This window comes from Buteo buteo, chromosome 3, assembly GCF_964188355.1.
Source record: "Buteo buteo chromosome 3, bButBut1.hap1.1, whole genome shotgun sequence".
Taxonomy (NCBI): Eukaryota; Metazoa; Chordata; class Aves; order Accipitriformes; family Accipitridae; genus Buteo; species Buteo buteo.
Window position 1 is genome coordinate 17,114,655 of NC_134173.1, and position 16,120 is coordinate 17,130,774.

At 35.4% G+C, this 16,120-nt stretch overlaps 1 protein-coding gene across 1 annotated transcript in view; it reads right to left on the reverse strand.

The window, feature by feature from the left end:
* Positions 1 to 505: 505 nt before the first annotated feature.
* LOC142028918 (cadherin-7) overlaps positions 506 to 16,120 on the reverse strand; it is a 79,633-nt gene continuing 64,018 nt past the window's right edge. Inside the window, exons 8-12 of the mRNA XM_075022918.1 lie at positions 15,865 to 16,001; positions 13,787 to 13,908; positions 12,213 to 12,330; positions 9,888 to 10,139; positions 506 to 3,241 (exon numbers count right to left, since the gene is read on the reverse strand). Coding sequence (XP_074879019.1) covers positions 2,748 to 3,241; positions 9,888 to 10,139; positions 12,213 to 12,330; positions 13,787 to 13,908; positions 15,865 to 16,001 — 1,123 coding nt within the window. The 3' untranslated portion in view covers positions 506 to 2,747. The remainder of the gene's footprint in view (positions 3,242 to 9,887; positions 10,140 to 12,212; positions 12,331 to 13,786; positions 13,909 to 15,864; positions 16,002 to 16,120) is intronic.

A 16,120-nucleotide genomic window follows, 5' to 3' on the forward strand; every position in this document is an offset into this window, starting at 1 on the left:
AACCTACAGTCATGGTAACTTATGGCGAACATTATATAGTATGTGTGTTATGCGTACCGTGTGCATATATTATAGGAAACTTCTGTCATCAAACATAAGGGATTTCCACCTTTCTTTCTTACTGCAATAATATAATCAGGTGGTAAGTATATATAATGTAACAACAAATTTGCTTGATTATTTTAGAACTGTGCAACAGAATATATATATATATGCAAGAGTTTTTATGGCATTGGAGTAAAGCATATTTCTTTCCATAGAAATTAAAAAAAAAAACCCAACGCACCCTAGCATACTTTCATAACAGGGTAGCTTTTTGGTTTTTTTACAGATATAGAAGGTGGAAGAGCAAGGGAATTGTGCTGTTTACTCTAAACCACATTTAAATCTCTTTTGAGTGTTATGTGCTAAAATCAGCATTTTTGACATCTTAATCCAGATGCATGAATTATCTTCCCACAAACAACAAGGAGATTAATAAAAACCTGTTCTCTCGGTACCTTGTTGATTTAATACCTGCTTAACTCCTGCAGCATATCTCACTCTCATTAAACTGCATACACATGGCTCATTTTGGGTTTGGGGTTTTTTTGAATTTTTTATTGAAAATCTTACATGTATGACTAAAAGTCATGGGCGACATCTTTCAGTTCCATTACAAAATCTGTCATATATATATATATATATATATATACCTATATATATATATTTAATACAACTAGAAGCAAATCTACTGAATTATGAAACAATGATTGTCTACCAAAATGTAACTCAAATTGAATATGTTGCAGATGATTAAAATTATTTTGTTTTCTCTGATGGAGCTGAAGGCCACTTTCACATAGTTAATTAATAATGCTGGGCTGCAAAACTTACAAAGCCTTAATGATAATTTTCTGTCTCCCAGCCTGGTGTCACCCATACATTAGGATTTTAGTACAAGGATCCTTCTTTCAGAAAGAAGTACTTTTAGAGTGAGCATCATCCTCTATGGAGTACCTTCTATCCACAAACAGAGTCCTGCAAACAATTCTGTATGCCTCTCAGTAATTGCAGGCAAATCAAGTCATTTCAAGCTAGAGTTAAGTCATTTCAAGTTAGGTACAAGCAAAAAAGTTTGCAGGAGCAGAGTCTAACTTAGGAACTCACCTACAGATTATCTAAAACAAAAGAATCTGAAATAATACTTAAAACCGCTATTTTACTTGAATAAATGCCTTATTATCTAGTAATAAATCATGAAAGATGAAGTATAAATATTGTCAGAATCATAAAAAAGTCATCTTATTCTAAGAAATCCTACTTCAAAATCATACAGTATTTTAACCAACAGCAGTTGTCCTTCTGTTTTGGCACTCCCGAACCAGCGTAGAAATTATGTGTAGTGAGTTAACACCTTTGGGGAAAAATACTTCTGTGCATCAGGACCTAAAGATGATTTCTGGAGTTAATAGCATTACATTGCTTAACATAAGAAAGAAATTGAAGAGTCTTTTACTGTGATTCATCAGCAGCAAAAGAGAAGGGGAAGGAGAAAAGCAAGGTGTTTACAGTCTTTGAAGCATATAGCGTGTTTAACCTTGAAAATTAAATCTTGCATTAAAGACACTCCCAGCTACCTCTGTAGTCTTCTTTCCAAAAATTCAATGTACAAATATTTTATTTAAATGTCTCAGACTTTGTAATGGCTCAGAAGAACAACTGCATGTCCTTGGAGCTGCTCTCCTTTCTGAGAGATGAATGGCAGGCGAGATTGCTTTACTGTAATTTCTCCATTTCCATGCTTCATTTCCTACATTTATCCGAGACTGGAGAAAAATCAGCATGTTCTGACAAGTCTAATACCATGAGGCAGTAAAATGGACCTGAATTTAGTGGAGATTGGAGCTCCAAAATAAATATAACACTTTATGTCAAATAATAATAAAAAAGGATAAATTCTCCTGTACAAATCAGAAGAGACAATAAAAAATAGCAAATAGATAGCAACACCTTTTCTATACCTACAAGGGCATCACAAAACTTTTCAGCCAGAAGAATTCCCCTCCATATTTCTCATTTTATGGGGTTAGTAAACTACTTTGGTAAGTTGATGACAAACATTGTGGAATTTCTTAGTACAAAAGGTAATTTTTCATAAAACTACCCAGAAAATTACAGAGAATTCTAATTAAATAGCTCTGAGAACAAACAGGGAGAAGCAAAGAAATGACCTGCTGGGCTTTTGTTTGTTTTCGTGTCTGTCCTTCTGCTTTTGGCCTAGCAAGATGCATGCAACACTGTAAAGAAAATTTGTTAAAAAAACCTTGCATCTGTAAATACTATATATTATAATGTTGTATTGAATGTTATATTCGTAAATTTGTTTCTTCTTACACTTATCTCACACCAGAGACTATGTGTTCTAGATACAGCAATACTGCGAAGGCATCTGCAGGGTATCATTGGCTCATTGAGGTCACAGTGCATAACATACTTTTGAAAGTGAGCTACGTCTGCAGGTATCTGAGGGTTGCTATCTATTTGAACGTGGCTGAGCATTTCATTTTATCAAAAATGCCACCAAATGCTCATATTCTGTGTGGTCAGTGCAGTCCCTAGGACAAGTCTAATGAAGATATGTACCACCAAGGCAAAAAAACCTAAAAGGTTAAAAATGGAGAAATATTTACAACTTTCTTCAGTCCGTAAGGTTGAGTTTTCTGTTTTAGTATTCTTCAGTGCATTTTCAAAGAAAGGTTCCAAGGCTATGAGTATAAGCAGTCTGGTCCAGTCCCATACATATCCGCAAGCCTTTTAAAGCGAGGGCCCCAGTCACTGAGGTAATCGTAGTTCTGATCAGAGTTTGAGCTGATCGAATCTAAAGAACTGAGCGACTCTGCCACCGAGCCATTCCCCTCAAACGCGTATGTCTGCAGGGAGTCGTAGGGTGGCGCGCAGGGGTCCACGTCCGCTTCTTTTAGTCTTTCCCAGATAAATTCCCGAAAAATGACATTATCTGGAATGCTTTTAAAAGTTGGTCTGCTCAAGAACTGAATCTCAGGCGTCACATCCCTTCTGGTCTTGGTGTCTCGGATGATGTTGAGGTTTCTCAAGGCAGCCATATCAAAAGCCTCAGTGTCTTCTTCTCCACCTCCCTCGTCGTCATACCTGACAATGTTCTCTCTGATATCTCTCTCTTCATCAAAAATGAGAGGCTCTTTTTTCCGTCGCCTCATAGTGACAATCAGTAAGACAAGAACTGTAACACAGAAAGACAGGTGTTTTAGCAGCGCCAAAGTTTCCTCATATTTTTCCTAGTGGTGGAAGTACTCATTAATTTATATGGCAAAGACTCAAGGAAATAGCAGGCAATGAGATTTGAAACCTAGCAGGTTCTGAAACAGCTTTTAAACTGTAAGCTTTTTAGACGTTAAAGAATCTATTTCCAAAACCATTCTGGATTAACGTCTTCATCTCTAATTCTATATCTATGCTGTCCTCTAAACATAAATTTTAGAACTGGTTCAGTCTGACTATTACAATCTCACAGCCATGAAATAAAAAAAAGACCTTTTCCTGAACTCTTAATTGCCCAAGCGATAAAAGCACATTCATAAAGTAACTGAATAGAATTTAACAACCATGGTTTGGGAAGAGACTGAATTAAAGTATACGGCCAATTTCTGCTGAAGAAAAAAAATATTTAAAAATTGTAGATTGGACAACAGCGAATTGTTAAGCAATGTGTAAAATAAGACTGTCTTAGTTCATGGATTAAAAGTATCTCTGTATAAGACCTCACTTTCCTATGAAGTGCAAAGTACTGTACTTGAGGTTTATGAATTACATCTAATGAGAACTGCTAGACCTGGAGTTTATTGGATCAGTCAGTGCTAGAAATATTATTATTTTTTTTTATTTTAATTCTTACAGTTTCTTTCAGCTTGAAACCTAATACTAAACTGCAGTAACAGCCAAAATAACTGGGAGAAACTAACTCAAAGGTCCTCTTGTTCAAATACAGTTTCGGTAGAGAAACATCATTGCTGATACACAAAATATGGAACCAGTAATATGAATATTGCACCCATCTGTGGGACATGATGGAGTGTGAATCATCCTCCTAGAAAATTATTAATACTATATTGTAGCATCTGGGTAACATTTGCTGAGTTAATGATACTCCTAGAAAATAGCAGGCATCTTTATGACTGTAAAAATAACAGTATGTTGAAAAGTAAGTGTCATTCCACATTCAATTAATCTCTTCTGATTTTATGTTTATTTTTTAATCTTAAGAATATGTGATTATATGCATTCATATATCTAAGGTTTACAACCTTTACTTACAGTACTTTGATATGCCAACTAAATGCTGTAGAAACATCTGGAAAAACAAAAGCTGATACAGAAAAAATTAAGTTTGAGCTTCCCTAGGCAGTCTCAAAAGTGGCCTCCATAAATTGTATGATGTAGGACTGCCATTCTTGAAAGCCCTTCTTTTCATGGAGGAATTTTTAAAATCAATATCAATCTAGTCATTGTGAGGCATGATTTAATATTGGGATCACTTGGTTAAAATAAACCAGTCATTCAGAGACTGTACATGCAGAAAACTGTATCATATATCCACAGATGTTATGGTAGTATTTGGAATTGGTTATAGCATAAGATGACTTAAAGGCGGATTTTCTGCAATTCTTTTTAGTTTCCTTTGGAGCCATGCATGTCTAAAAACAAAACTGGAACAAGATCAATTTTTTTCTAAACTTTTTGACAAATATATTAGGCCATATTTTTTTCCCCTTTTTTTCAGCAGCTACCAGGCACACATCTAATGATCCATCTACTAACAGATGCCTTGTGATTCTATATTACTGCAGCATCAGCATCACACTCTCACTTTGTTGCCCCTGGCATCTCCCTGATTCATGTTATATGTATTGAATTCAGAAGCCACTAGTTTGGGGTATTTTGCTTTAAACAATATTTACATAAGCAGTTTGACAATATAAGATTTTGACCTTTACAATGGCTCTTGTGAAATTTCAAAACATTCTGATATTTGTATAATACAAATTGAGCTATAAATTATACAGCAGAGAACATAAAATTGTTATCAGAGACAATTGCACACCACTCAATGTTTTTCCTTATTATAACAGATATTTTAAAGTGAAAGACAGATTAGCTTGCTGACAGTACAAATACACATTTAAGCCAAGATTGCTATTGACATAACTTTTTAATAATTATTTTTAACATTTACTGCCACATTTTTTATTGCCATGTAAGTATGCAGCTAATCATTGCCTTTACTTAAGTGTAAATGCATTTTCACACCACTGGCCCTCTTAACATACTTCATTTTGAAAGTTAAATACCTGCTAATAAGTGAAAAATATGAAACTTAGGAGGCAGGTTCGCCTAAAGGTACAATAAAAATCAAGATATGTTGAATGATTTATATAGTATTCCTTGTACATCTCACACTTGCTTGAAGCCAAGAAAAATACGGAGTCTTTCTAAAGGTTAAATATTTTAGCATTTAGATGGCTTTATGAGATTATTAATTTCCTGCCTTTCTAACAGCTATGAACAATAAAGTTTAACCTCTAAATGAACAAAGCTTCAGCTGCATTGCAGGAACTGCAGAGATGAATACAAGCCCCAAACAAATTTCACTGATATCTAAATCAGGTACAAATGGTTTTAAAGCTTATCCATTTCTCATTAAGTCATGGTGGGGTTTTTACCCTGCATTTATCACAAAAGCAAAGATTAAGTCAGTAATTAGTGACTGGCTGAACATCTAGAAAACCTAACTTTATGCTTTTTAGAGAAGAAATAATACAATGGAAAAGCTTTAGGGACATACGTATTGCACATTGAGGCCACCAGTTTGGCTCCATACTGGTATGCGGAACTCATGCTAAAGAGATGAAATGGCAATACTGATTTTGTATGTGATTCAACAAATACATAAACCAATCAGTATTAGATGTCACTATTTACAAAAGACTAAATAACCAGAACTAATAAAGGTAGATCTATACTAACCTTTTTGTTCTGATTTACCTGAATTTTTAGAAATGTTGATTTTTGTTTAATGGATACAATAGCCAAGAGAAAATGTCATTTGTATTTACATTAGCTGTGGTAACAAATAGGTTTATCCTTCTGTCAGCGTAGATGTAATGATAATATCAGTAGTTTCAGTTCACCTGAATCAGTCTTTAAACAAACACCTTTGAATACAAAAGTGGATATTTGCTTTGCCATTTTGCAGTGTGCTTCATGGAATTAGCATGAAATTTCCATTTTGGTATTATCTGGTAAAAAGTCAGGTTTAGGTCACCAGAGCATATTTCTCTGTTTTAGTATTAAACTTTCCTTTAAGACTCGAGGCAACTGCAACATAATTGTAAGGAAGCCATAAACACCCTGAGAGCACCTGAGGGAGAAGACTACCTGCAGAGCTTTACAGTAAGGGACAGAGCTAAATCCTGAGCGTTACCACGCCGTGTATATGCAATGCCCCTAAGCCTGGCATTTACTATAGCAATAAGCCGCATCAGCTGCAAGCTAATCTGCACATCAGTTTGTGCCTTAGGTGTGTCATGATTCATAAAGCTGAAGACTGGAGATCCTCAGCCATCTAAGCAGCACGCTAATAACCTATTTAGTTATACCTTGCAGTTGCCAGTACAGGCAGATGAGATTTGGGGATTACAGAGGCCAAGAGTCAGGAAACCTGCATTTAATTCCCAGCTAACAAGCTTCATATATAACTGTTGTTTAATCAGTTTGGATTGATATTTGCAAAGTGACTGTGACCTTTAAATGCCCACAGTGAGTGACCCTAATAGGCTCTATAACTTTCAGAAAACAGCTTCTGCATTGCATACTAAAGCCCCTTTTAAATGACTTAATTTGGATACCCCCAAATTAAAACAGTTTTATCACTTTTAAAACTGCAAGACCCAAACCCACACATACTAGATAGTAACATTCTGTATACATTTTACCTGTTTAGAGAATAAGATCCTTATGACTAAGACTGTTTCTTCTTGTTTACGAATCACACAATTATGTGTGCTGATTTAATCATGTTCTTGTAGGTATTGTGATAATAATAACAAATTCCTCATCTTTCAACTGAAAAAATAGTAATTTAAATCTGTATTTTGAAGTTTAATCAATGTATTATTAACTTGTAAACTCTAGTACCACACTAATAGGAGCTTTCTTTAGTGTTTCTAAGAAAATAGGTGGTACTAATAGATTATATTCGCAAGTATGAAAGACGAAAATCATGAAAAAGCATTATGTCAATTTAGCTTTCCATTGTTTCAATACAAAGAAAATCTTTAACCTCTCAAATATGATTGGGTTATCTACAGGTGAACATTCTTTCTCTGTATGATTTTATGTACACATTTTATGCTAAGCACTTGTTATAAAAGCAATTATCCTGTCTGGAAGATGCTAACTGAAAAACAAATTACCTTGAATTAAATTACCATATAATTTTCAGAGGAGTTAAAAAATTCCTACTTATTTCTCTAAAAATTATGTACAGTCTAAAACAAATGCAAACTAGCTTTTCATATGCTTTTTATAGAATAAATTGCAAGCACTTTTTTGTTTGTTTGTTTGTTTTTCTTTAAAACACAGCCTCACTGCAGAGTGAATAATTATAAAGCTCTTTTGAGTAATTAACAAAGTACTGGAACTTTCTTGTGGAATAAAATTCAGAATTTAATCTCCATCAGTCAAGATGAGGAGTGAAAAAGATTTTGGTAAAATGTTTTTAACTTTTAAAAATTATTTTAGTTTGAAAAAATAGCCTACACCATGTTATATCCAATTATAATGAATTAGTATGATTTAGTAACATTCTTCCTTCTTAGCATCAGTGGAAACATTGTGCTTATCTAAAATTGATTGGTTCCTTAAGTCAAAATAATAACACTAAGAAATCCCACTGAGACAATCTGAGTCTTGGTCAAGACAAATAGTTATTTATTAGACAAAGGGATGTATGGGGCAAGAAGAAATAGCAAAGTACATCATACTAACTTTAAGAAGATAAAAGCTTGTTGAGAATTCGAGATACTAGTGCCAAAATGCATGTATCCATGACATCTATGCAAATCTCCTGCCTCCTCCGCTTTACAACTGGCACTCACATTGAGATGACATTGATGAATGTGACTGGATTTACACTGCGTGTAACCTTGGATCAGAAAAAAAAAATGATCCGGTAGCCTGTCTCCTCTTTTCACTGATAAACTCCTACACAAAAAGGTGCATCCCTTGGTCCCAGCCCTGGAACCGCTTGCCAACAGCTGAAGCCTGTTTTTTGTGCTGTGCTAGTGGATCTTCAGGTTTTTTCTTTGGAATGGATGTGAAAAGAAAAAGGGAAAAAAGAGAAAAATTCCTAGCAGTACTACCATTCAGCTGATCCCAGAAAATGTCTTCTAGGAACGAACAGGAGAAGAAGAAAGGCTCTGGGACCAGACAAGCAACAGCATTTGACTGGGATTTCACTGGGCAGCAGTGATGCTTAGGCACCTCTTCCTTGTGAAGACCAGCACCTGGCTGGGAACAAACCAGCAGCGGGATATGGTACCCCAATGCAGGACTCCAAGCCAGGGTTAGCATACAAACGCAGCCTAAACTGCACCTGCAGCTTTGAACTATACCCAAAAGGAATAGTTTAGATTGGAAGGGAAGATAGCACATACAAACATATAAACAGTGGTGACACATTCAGACAGCTGAATTTGGAAGTCTAAATTTTGGCAAATAAAATCGATGGTAAGGTGGTCATATGCGCTAGAAATATGTGCAGCAGAAGGGACATTTCCTTCTACTGGCTTACAGTGAGGTGAATCAAAGTCAATAAGAAGAGACGTCTATAAATTGTTGAAATACTACCATGAACAGAAATGTGGACCAAAGTCTCTTGATTTGACCTGTTCAAATTACTTGGTGACAGACAAATCACCACTGGGACTGTACCAACCTGAGGAGGCTATGGTCTTCCCCTTCCCCTTAGACTGGTATGTACAGCCAGGGAATAGAAAAATCTCTCCATTGATAACAACACTCAAGAAAATCCTTTTGTGCCGAATCAGTACCCGCATTAACGTGAACTTTCTGACAATAAGCAAAACTGCACTTTTGCTCACCTGCACTCTGCAGGAGTAAAGATGATCCTTCATCTTTACTCCTCGATTTAGGCCTTTACTACTACTATGTAGTCATTTTGTTTAAGGACTAGGCATGAAATGAGAAATGCTAAACCAGAATGTTGACACTGTTCCACTGTTTTCCACTGTCTTCTATCTAGTTACAGTCTCACTGCATGGCATAAAATCCAACTGTGCTACCAGTTGCAGAGGTAACAAAAGATCATTCTGTAGAAGAGGTTCAAGTAAATGATTCCCATCAGTAAATTACATCTGTTCTATTTTCTGAATGTCTTTTTTTTAAATGCAAATCAATAAATGTTTCATGATAGTTATATCTCTGAAAAAGGGACACACACTGGTACTGGTTATACAGTGAGTATGCTAAACACAATACTTCCAGAAACTGCATTGGCTATCTCTTAAGTATTACATTTGATGCAAGTGACCTTTTTCCCTTTACTATTATTTCATATATATGTCTGGAGGCAGCTTGACATAGAAACAAATTATCTGAACCTGAAAATCCCAAACTAAAGATTTTTGTGCAGCTCATGATACAAAATGCCATTCTGCTGGGAATGTCAGGTGTCCCTGTTTACAGAAATCGGGGCGGGGGGGAGTGGGTTGAAGCTTATATACATATATATATCTATCTCTTTTGCTACTATACATTAAACAGAAAATAAGGGTAACAGGAAGATGTACCTAGCAGTGTCAAGACACAAGCCAATATTGCTATCAGGGCTCCAGTGCTAAGTCCTGCAGGCAAGATATATGCTTCTGCATTGCACGTCTGAGCAATACCATCTGCATCACAATCACAGACTCTGATGGTGAGGGTATTAGTGCTACTAAGTGAAGGTGATCCACTGTCCACAATGAATATTGGCAAGTAGAAAACAGACTGTTCCTGTCTTCGGAACCCATTTCTTCTGGTTAATACTGTTGCAGTGTTATCTAGGTAAAGGAATAAAAAGATAAATATAAAATACATGACCTTTCTAAAACACAAGCCTATAAATGATACAGTCATTCGCTTAAAAGACTTTATAAACACATTTATATTATTTCAACAAGTTTATCTTTCCTGGTCATATATTTTTGAAGCTGCAGAGATAGGATCAGCTGAGAAATGATACCAACTAAACAAAAAGCTTTCTGTTTTCCACGCAAGACTGTTCCAAAATTGCAGAGGTTTATTTGATTTTTGTTAAGCTCACAGTTCCACACTCTTGATAGATAGTTGAAGATGAGATCATTATAAAAAAGAAAAAATTTACCCTTCAGTGATTAGATAAAATACCTACATACCTGTTTCAGGTCTGATTTCCAAGGATCTATTTCAATTATTTACAGATATAGATACCATATTAATGGAAGGGATGAACATACTAATAGGAGAACAAGTTCTGAAGACCAATGAAATATTTTTTGAATGCAAAAAAATCCAGTTGGTGCACAAATACAGGTAATTGCACATGTAACAAAGACAAGCACTTGTTTTCAGTCTCATCTGAGAGTCAAGATGACTAATATAATCAGTCTAAAATGTGTGGTTCGATGGTGCTCTGAGTTAGGTGATTAAAAAGTCCATGTGTTCCAGAAAATATGCGCAAAACTCACTGTGTTCAATACAGGTTGACAGCTCCTGAGAGGTAGGGAGTTACATCTCCTAGAATGTATAGAAAATGTCGGTCGGTCGGTCTGTCTATCTATCTGTCTACCTATTTATCTATCTATTTATAGACAGATATATCGATAGTCCTGTAACGTTATCTTACTGTGTCATCTATTATGACCTATCTGGCAAAATATGCAAGCAGTTCTTCATATAGCATCATATGACATATGCATAAAATTAGTTAGCATCGAAAGAGGCAACTGCTGCTGTGTCTTGCAACTCCATTGATTTTACTGGCATTGCAAAGGTCTGTTATTACCCTTTTCAAATTATAAGTTCTCTGGAAGAGGGCGTGTCTTTTCATTAAATACTCTACAGTACTTGTAACAATGTCAGATTTCTGAACAGAGTCTTATTCTAATGCATTTTTATTATTTTGATCATTATTACTATTACAGTCTTTAGTTTGAAACTGCAAGCTGCTCATATGAAGAAAATTAAGCATGTCAGTAACTACATTCAGGGTAAGGCAATAAATAGGTGTGTGAGAGAACTTTTATTAGGTCACATGTTATAGTTAGTGAATGTTGTTCAAAGTCTGTCTGTACAAACACTACCCTTTAGTCCACCATATGTCTGCTTTTCTTATTAATAAGGATGACTTTGTAACTCTGATTTAGTACTGAGCCATAAAAGAGCAATGCAAGAGTAACATAGTGTCTATTTGGTTCTATTTGCTTCAGCTAATAGCGAAACTGACTGATACATGCCCAGATGCCATAGTATGCAGTGCAACTAATGAGAACACTGATTAGAAGCGTGTGCTCAGATATTTTAACTAATAGAAACGTGATGTCACTGGGAGTCTTTGCTTAAGTCTTTGGGGAAATAGTCATAAGAAGTCTGTGTAAATATTGTAGGCAGCTTCCATTATCCAAAGCATTCTTCGATAGGTGGTATACTTACTGAAAAGATGTGTTTTTCTAAAAAAAAAAATTAAAAAAATCAAAACCCACTTTTTGATTTACTGTGCACTTATTTTTTATGACCTGAGTTATATTAATAAAACATGAATTCCTGGACATTTTTCAGTCACTGCCCCAAGGTAAAATCTAGTTTAGATAAAAACCTATAAATACAAGGAAAAGATGTGAGAGGAGTGACTTCTGGAAAAAAAAAAAAAAAAAAAAAAAGAAATATTTGAAGCTACTCTGGCTCAATGCTTTAAATTATTCAAACCAGCTTAATTTCCTTGACAAATAATCTACACATAAAATTATTTTGCAGGCTGATTGTAGTTTAATTTATGTCCTTACCAGAATAGAAGTTTATGGAAGTCATAATCAGCACGATATATTCAAAATGAAAGGTGTTAGTGGTGGATATTTACCCAAACAAAATATCCTTACCTTTGTTGTCCTGCAGTGTAAAATTGTGGTTATTTGCTGCCTCTGCTGTTAAACTGAAGTAGAACTGATGGCCATTTGGTGGGTCATCTTTATCAATTGCACTGATTTTCTGGATCACCTGTTTTAAGATGCATTGGGGTTTCATTGTTTGGAATGGTAAGAAGCATAAATACATGTACGTTGTATAACCCTTCTATTACCTATCAAAGTATCAACTCTCCCTCAAGTCCTGCTCATATTGCATTTTGGGTTTCTAATCTCCTAAGCATGTACAGACACTCTTAAAACTAAAATGTGACTCAACTGTTTACTTTCCCTGTACCAACTTTATTGGCCAAAAGCAATGATCTGCAGGGCCTGTGAGAAAGTTAGGTTCTGTCATTCACCAGAGCTTGGAGTATAAACTGCATAGCAGGGGAAGAAGTGTATCTTCTGGATGGCCCTAATGAAGTTATCAGTGGCTGCAATCAATGTAAACTTTCACAAGGAGACGATTATGGTTTTGAACATTTTAATTCATGTGCTTTTTTTTTTCAATATAGTGAAAAATAAAAATCTAAATCATATGTATACTAATATTTTCTGGGATTTCTTTTTTATTATTATTATTTTTCCAATTTTATTTTCTAAAATTCTATCAAAATCCGCCTCTAAAAAAAATTTCACCATTGCTTAAAATCCATAAAGAATGAATACTCAGGCTAACATTCTGACTAGACCACAGGGAAAACAAAGAGGTACTCCCGTAAGAGCATGCATATTCTGTGTTTCTCATGAACACAAGCTAATAATCATAGTGTTTTCTGTTAAGGATTTAAATTATGCTGTGATTTTGAAATGTGCAATAAACAACATCTGCCACAGGAAGGACAATGTTCTGGGAGAAGGCACAAAAGTGCAAAGTCTCCCAGCGAGTATGTGGGATCTATGTGAGTGAAACATCTACTAGTTTTCTGGGAGAAAGAAGAGAAAATGAGAAAATATATGTATTTTCTGAGGTCTCACAAAGTAGAGAGGAAAAGTCCAAATATGAGAGACGCCAAGGATAAACACCACCAGATACTTTTAGTTGAGTCTAGGACTACTTGGAAAACATTTGGGGAGTTAAAAACACTGGGGAATATGGTAGGAATACATCTCTCTTGTGAAATTGTGGCCTCATGGCCCATACTTCCTCAGGGAAATAAAAGTGTGTACTCATTTGAGGAATGCTAGGCCTTTAGTCTCAGAACAACCTCCGAGTTAGGACTTCCCACGTCCCAGCAAAATTAGGAGGAAAAAACACATTCTTAATATTATTCAAAATTAGGTGAGTTTAGCAAAATGTGTCAGTTATATGAGTAAGAAAGCCAGAGATTTTAACAGCACCTTCAGGAAGTAATTACACCTGAGTCTGTCTCTTCAGAGGTATGGTGAAGATGTTAGGGTTTGATTGATACTTGCTTGTGCTGCACATCAAAGCATCGTTTTTCCTGCCATAAGCTGATTATATTTTATCTTAAAGCTGGCAGGCTTTCGTAAGGAATAGCTGCCTATCTGATAAAAATAAACATAAAATCCCTATCAAGCCATACCTGACCAGGCTGAGCATTTTCACAGACAGTTGTCTCATACTCCATGGCAAACTCAGGGGCATTGTCATTGATGTCAAGGATAGTGATGGCTACGTAGCCTCTCCCAATCTGTGCTGGATTCTCTATAGGAAAAGAAGCCAACAAAAGAGTCAGGAAGAGCTCCTTGAAAGTTATTCTTTGGGTCAGTACATTTTTCATTTGCATTCTTCTTTTGCATATACATGTCAAATCAATTACAATCCCTCCTGGAAAGACAAAGGAAGCTCTTGGCTTCATCTTCTGCACCTAGTGGAAACAATGTTTATGTCTTCCAGCCACTTTAATTAAACTAAGATTTTACTCTCAGGGATAAACTGAAAATCTAAATCACATCATATGGAGGGATAAGAGCAAGATGATGTAAAGCCATTGCCAATAGGTATAGCTAGCCAGAACAGCACTATTCATATCAGGAATAGAATGGTTATTATGGGTTAAACAATTTTTTTTTTGCAATTCAGATTGATCAGGCTATTAAGAAGTTAAAAACAGAATTCCATCAGCTATATATAACAGAAGAAAAGAGGAAGCTGCATTCCCAAGCAAATCCCAAAGTATTTAAAGTGCACACACAAAGTATTTCAACGCTGTCATTAACACGTTGAACACCTTAAATATGAATGACATTCTTAAACTGATGCATATCTCTAGCTAAAATATGAATCTGTTCAGGGTCCAATGTCATCATTTACCCTTAAACAGTAGATATTTTTGGACTGAGCATAAAGGACATCAGTGTGTGCCATACTCATTTTGCTAGATAACACTTCTGTTTTGGAGCAGGGAGAAGAGAGATTGAATTATTTTTTTACCACAAGTGGTGATATTAGTGACAGAGCAGGGCAGAATGAAAAACTGTATAAATGTTCAAATATCTATCCATCTTTTTACAGGGTATTGCAACCATATTTTAGTAAATATTACAAGTATTTAAAGCAATGCATCCAAGTGTAGATCACAATGTGTTTTGGCTTGGTTTTTTATTTTTCGTATCAAATATCAGAGGAGTAAGCAACTTTGACACCAACTTTTTCCTCTGCTGATCTAAGCTTATTGAAAACCAAGCAGGCCATGAACATAAATTAAAGCATTGTAAGGTATTACTAGTGCTCCTAGACTCTCGCTTGTGTCAGGTATGCCCCTTGGCTATCTTGTCAGTTTTGTTACTACCCAGGAAAATTTTGGTTTCCATGCTGGTCTCCTGGACCAAAATTCTACTCCTGAGAATACAGATAAATCCATACAGACACTAAATTATAAATGTTATCTTTCAGGTTAAACATTAAATTAACCTCACTGAAAGCAAGAAGTGAGGATTTTTAAAATAGCAGGCCAGAGAACTTGTAATTCTTTTATTATCGCAGCCCAACAGGGTAGTAATAAGGATGAAGTTTGAAGAAATAAATTCTTCAAATATAAAGGCAAAAATATACATTTTTTTTCACAGAATGTATTCAGAGCTGAACAAGTTTAGGTTTAAACTTGCATTAACAGAATTCTTGTTGTATGCACTTGAAGGTTTCAATTCTTCAACACTTTTCATCTTACACCAGAAAAGATACCAAGTACAAAATATCCTCTACAGTCTTACCATAGAGTCAGGAAAGTGAAACCATACAAGCATTCAATCCCCTTTCCTTCACACCTTTTAAGAATGCTGTGGTTGACCAACAGCAATCAACTCTAAATGAGTGCCATCACTAAAATGGGCTAACTGCTCTCCTCTATGCTCCATATCACTTTTCCTTTAATGACACTTGGTCTGAGACTGCTGACTTAACATAGTTCACCTTCTTTTGTACTTGTTTTTCAGAAGTCAAAAGACTACACAAAGTGTGAGGCAAAGGAAAGAGCAAATACTTAATCTGTTGCATTTCTTATTTTTTATCACACAGGTTTCTTTTACATTGAGTAAGTAAGAAGTTATTTTTCTCTGCCAAGGTTTGAAACTGTCATAATGTCTCTCAATGCAGCTGATGACATCCAAGCCTGAAGTTTTACACATGAACAGCCAATAAAATCTTTAAATTGTTACTTACGACTCTCCATAGCCAAAACCGTGATATTATGAACAGCATTAGTTTCCCTGTCCAGAGATTTGGCAGTTGTAATGACTCCACTGTTGGCATCGATATTAAAATACCTCTCCAGGTCTGTGTTTCGATCTATGGAGTACCTAGGTAAAGGATGAAAGAAAACTTTTGATTTATGTTCAATTACAGCTTGTAAAACGATTTCATTGATTTCTTCTTAGAGAGAAAGCATTTCCACTGTTTCCCCATTTTGAGTTTTGTT